The sequence below is a fragment of the Aplysia californica genome, unplaced genomic scaffold (assembly GCF_000002075.1).
Source record: "Aplysia californica isolate F4 #8 unplaced genomic scaffold, AplCal3.0 scaffold00257, whole genome shotgun sequence".
In the NCBI taxonomy this organism is placed as follows: domain Eukaryota; kingdom Metazoa; phylum Mollusca; class Gastropoda; order Aplysiida; family Aplysiidae; genus Aplysia; species Aplysia californica.
In genome coordinates, this window is record NW_004797527.1 from 491,988 (window position 1) to 495,276 (window position 3,289).

The 3,289-nt window shown below is 42.5% G+C and overlaps 1 protein-coding gene across 1 annotated transcript in view; it reads right to left on the reverse strand.

The window, feature by feature from the left end:
* LOC106012090 (G-protein coupled receptor GRL101-like) overlaps positions 1–1,791 on the reverse strand; it is a 14,291-nt gene extending 12,500 nt beyond the window's left edge. Inside the window, exons 1-3 of the mRNA XM_013083834.1 lie at positions 1,765–1,791; positions 1,196–1,362; positions 653–745 (exon numbers count right to left, since the gene is read on the reverse strand). Of these exons, the coding sequence (XP_012939288.1) occupies positions 653–745; positions 1,196–1,362; positions 1,765–1,791 (287 nt within the window). The remainder of the gene's footprint in view (positions 1–652; positions 746–1,195; positions 1,363–1,764) is intronic.
* Positions 1,792–3,289: the final 1,498 nt, after the last annotated feature.

A 3,289-nucleotide genomic window follows, 5' to 3' on the forward strand; every position in this document is an offset into this window, starting at 1 on the left:
TAGACATATAGACAGACAGACAGACAGGCAAAGAGAAAGACCAAACAGAAGAATGAGCTATAGCTTTTGCATATCGGACACTCGTGAGTTGGCAAGCACAAAACAGGAATCTTTAACTCTTCCAAACGTTTCCAATAGGCATAATTACCGAAATGAGTCAGGGGATAAAGCACAACCTGTAATCAATGTGCCATATTATTTTGTTAAAAGGACATGGACTAGAGATTGGGGAAATCACATCAGATATCACCTTATAAAGTAGCGTCGTTTGCGCGTTAGCCTCGTGGTTAGAACCTCGGACCCATGGGTTTAAATCCCGACACTGTGTCCTTGGGAAAGCTGCTCTTCAGGAATTTTCCTGAGTTCTCTCAGGTAGGAATGTGTATTCGGCTATAATCCTTGTCAGTTTGTTAGCTTTTGAGCACTTAACGTACACTGTGTGTCCTAGCAAACCGAAAATGCCTCTGAATGTTCGTGCGTCTGCTGGGTAATAGTGGGAGATGGGCGCTTTACAAATGCTATTAATAATTATTAAAGTGACCAATGCAGTAATAAAATCACACTTATTTAAAGGCAATCGAAAAGGTTACGTTTTAGGTTCACTTTAAAAAGCATACATTTTGGACTCTTGGTCTGTCAACAAAACAAATACCTTAATAATGTGAACCTGTCGATCACTGTCATGAAGTTTTTGCCTAAATCAAATTGGTGAACAGCCTTGAAGTCTTTTGATCTTGGTGGCGTACTGCAAAATAGAAAAGTGAATGTTGTTTAGATAACGGAAAGTGACTATTTCAGCAAAATAGAATATCATTAGCATTATCTCAATCTTTAAAGAGTGAAAATTCCTCAACTGGAAAGTTATTCCTGGGTATAGGTCTCCGGGTAAAACGAGAAAACTCTGAAAAGCATCTGGATTCGAATCCACAATTTTAGCGCTTGTCAGATTCATCAACAGTTTGCCAAACATCGAGATGGTAACTGTTGTCCGTTTCCAAGCTGATTTCTTAGAAACCATAAAGACGCTGGGCCCGTTGCCACAATATTTGCCACAAGGTTATCATTTATTCTTGCTTTCTGTGCTCCATTAGCTTGTTTGAAAATCTGAACTGGTTCATAAAAAACTACTGTAAATAAAATACAGTATGCTGAACGTGAAGGAGAGCAGCAGAGCTCTAAGCAATCAATAACAAACCTTCGAGGTATGCTGAGTATGTTGCATCCAACAAACTTGACAAAAATTGCACTCCTAAAATGGGATTTGAAATCACGAATACTGGCATCGAAGACGTCGTGTAGATCCACACCACTCAGATCAATGTATCTGGTCCTAGGGTCAATGAAGCTCAGGTTGGCAAGTGGCTGGGGGGAAATGACAACAGGATAGGGTTCTAAAACTGAACAATGGATAATGATTTGTTTTCAGTGCTTTTTTCACTATTTTACTTCTTCTTATTTTATCAGCATTATATTGATTCGTTCGTGACCTGTCTAGTGTTACAGAAATAAAAGAATTGATTTTCTCATTTTGTCGTAGATCTATAGTGAATGAAGTCACCCAGGAGGATTATGTTGGTGTCTCACAATTCTTTGAAAATGCTTTGATTTGAGAATTGATCGCCAGCGCACAACACTCGCTATTGCATATCTAAATCTTCACTACCCCCTCATTACACTCACACACACACATACACACACACATACACACACACACACACACACACACACACACACACGCACGCACGCATGCACACACACACATACCGCATATGTGTACTGGGCTCTAAACATTTACGTATCTTCGAGGCAGGCGTATGACCGTGTGTGGAGACAGGGACTGTTCTACAAAATGCAAAAGCTTGGGATGGCAGGAAGAATGTACAGCTGGATCAAGAACTTTCTGTCTTGCAGAACTATCCAGACGTCATTTGACAGCAAGATTTTTTCACAGAGGACACTCAAGGAAGGCTTCCCACAGGGGTCAGCACTCAGCTGTACCCTCTTCCTGTTGTTCACGAACGACTTGCCAGATGTCATCTCCTGCCAGAAAGCACTCTATGCTGACGACTTACTCTTCTGGAACAAAGGAAGTGACATGAGAGCACTGAACCAAGCCATCAACGCGGACCTGACTACAATCCCGTCCTACTGCCAGCTTTGGAAGATGGAGATCAACACAGACACGACTGTTTTTGGACTCTTCAGCCTCAAAAACAAAGTTCCAGCAAGTCAGATAAACCTTAAGATCAATGGAACCACCATCATACATGAGGACTATCTCAAGTACCTTGGTGTACAACTGGACCGAAAGCTGTCTCTCAAAGAGCACTTTGGGGAGTTGACCTAGAAAGCCACCTCCAGACTAAACCTCCTGAAACACCTTTCATCACTCAACTGGGGAGCTGCCAAAGCAACCCTCCGACAACTTTATATAGGGTATGACTACTCCCTACCACTACAATCCATAGCCAGCCAAAGCCCTCTGGCACAGCTTGACAGAGTACACAACCAAGCACCCAGATATGTTTCTGGCGCGATGAAGACCACGCCTACAAGTGCCTGCAAAATCCACACCAACATAGAACCACTGGACCTCAGAAGAAAGAGTGCAACACTCGAAACCTACGAACGATTTGTTCGGCTAGAAGACAAAAACGAAAACAGGAAAATGGATGAGTAGGAACCAAGAACACGCATCCAGAAGGCCTCCTTCATGCGAGAAGCAACAAAACTACTTGAGGAGTTTGACGCACCCGAGAACAGAGAACCAATCATCAACATCAGCAGCGAACCTCTATATTAGCAGACACCAGAAACCACAATAAGGACGAGACTTCTAGACCCTTCTTGTGACACGACCACACCAGAAGAAATCCGAGGAACTATTGCCCTGGAGACAGTGGACTCGTATGCTGAAACTCCAATGCATGCATACACAGATGGACAGCAACAAACGCTACCCGGAATGTTGGATACGGATCTATCATCAAATATCAAAACAAACTTGGAGAGAAGAAGCAGACCCAACTATTTGGCCCATGTGGAGAGAATCGCCATAGTAAAGACCCTGGAGCAGATTACCCAAGACTTTTTTGAAGGCGCAGTAACACCAGGGGATGTTGTTGTCTTCTCAGACTCAATGTCAGTTCTCCAACATATTTCCACTCCTTAAACCACGAGGAGATTGGTCTTATAGATGTAACTCAATAGAATGACCAAACACAAAATGAGAATAGACATCTGCTTTCCTCTTGAAAAAAAAAAGAATGGTGATCTGAACATGTAACCT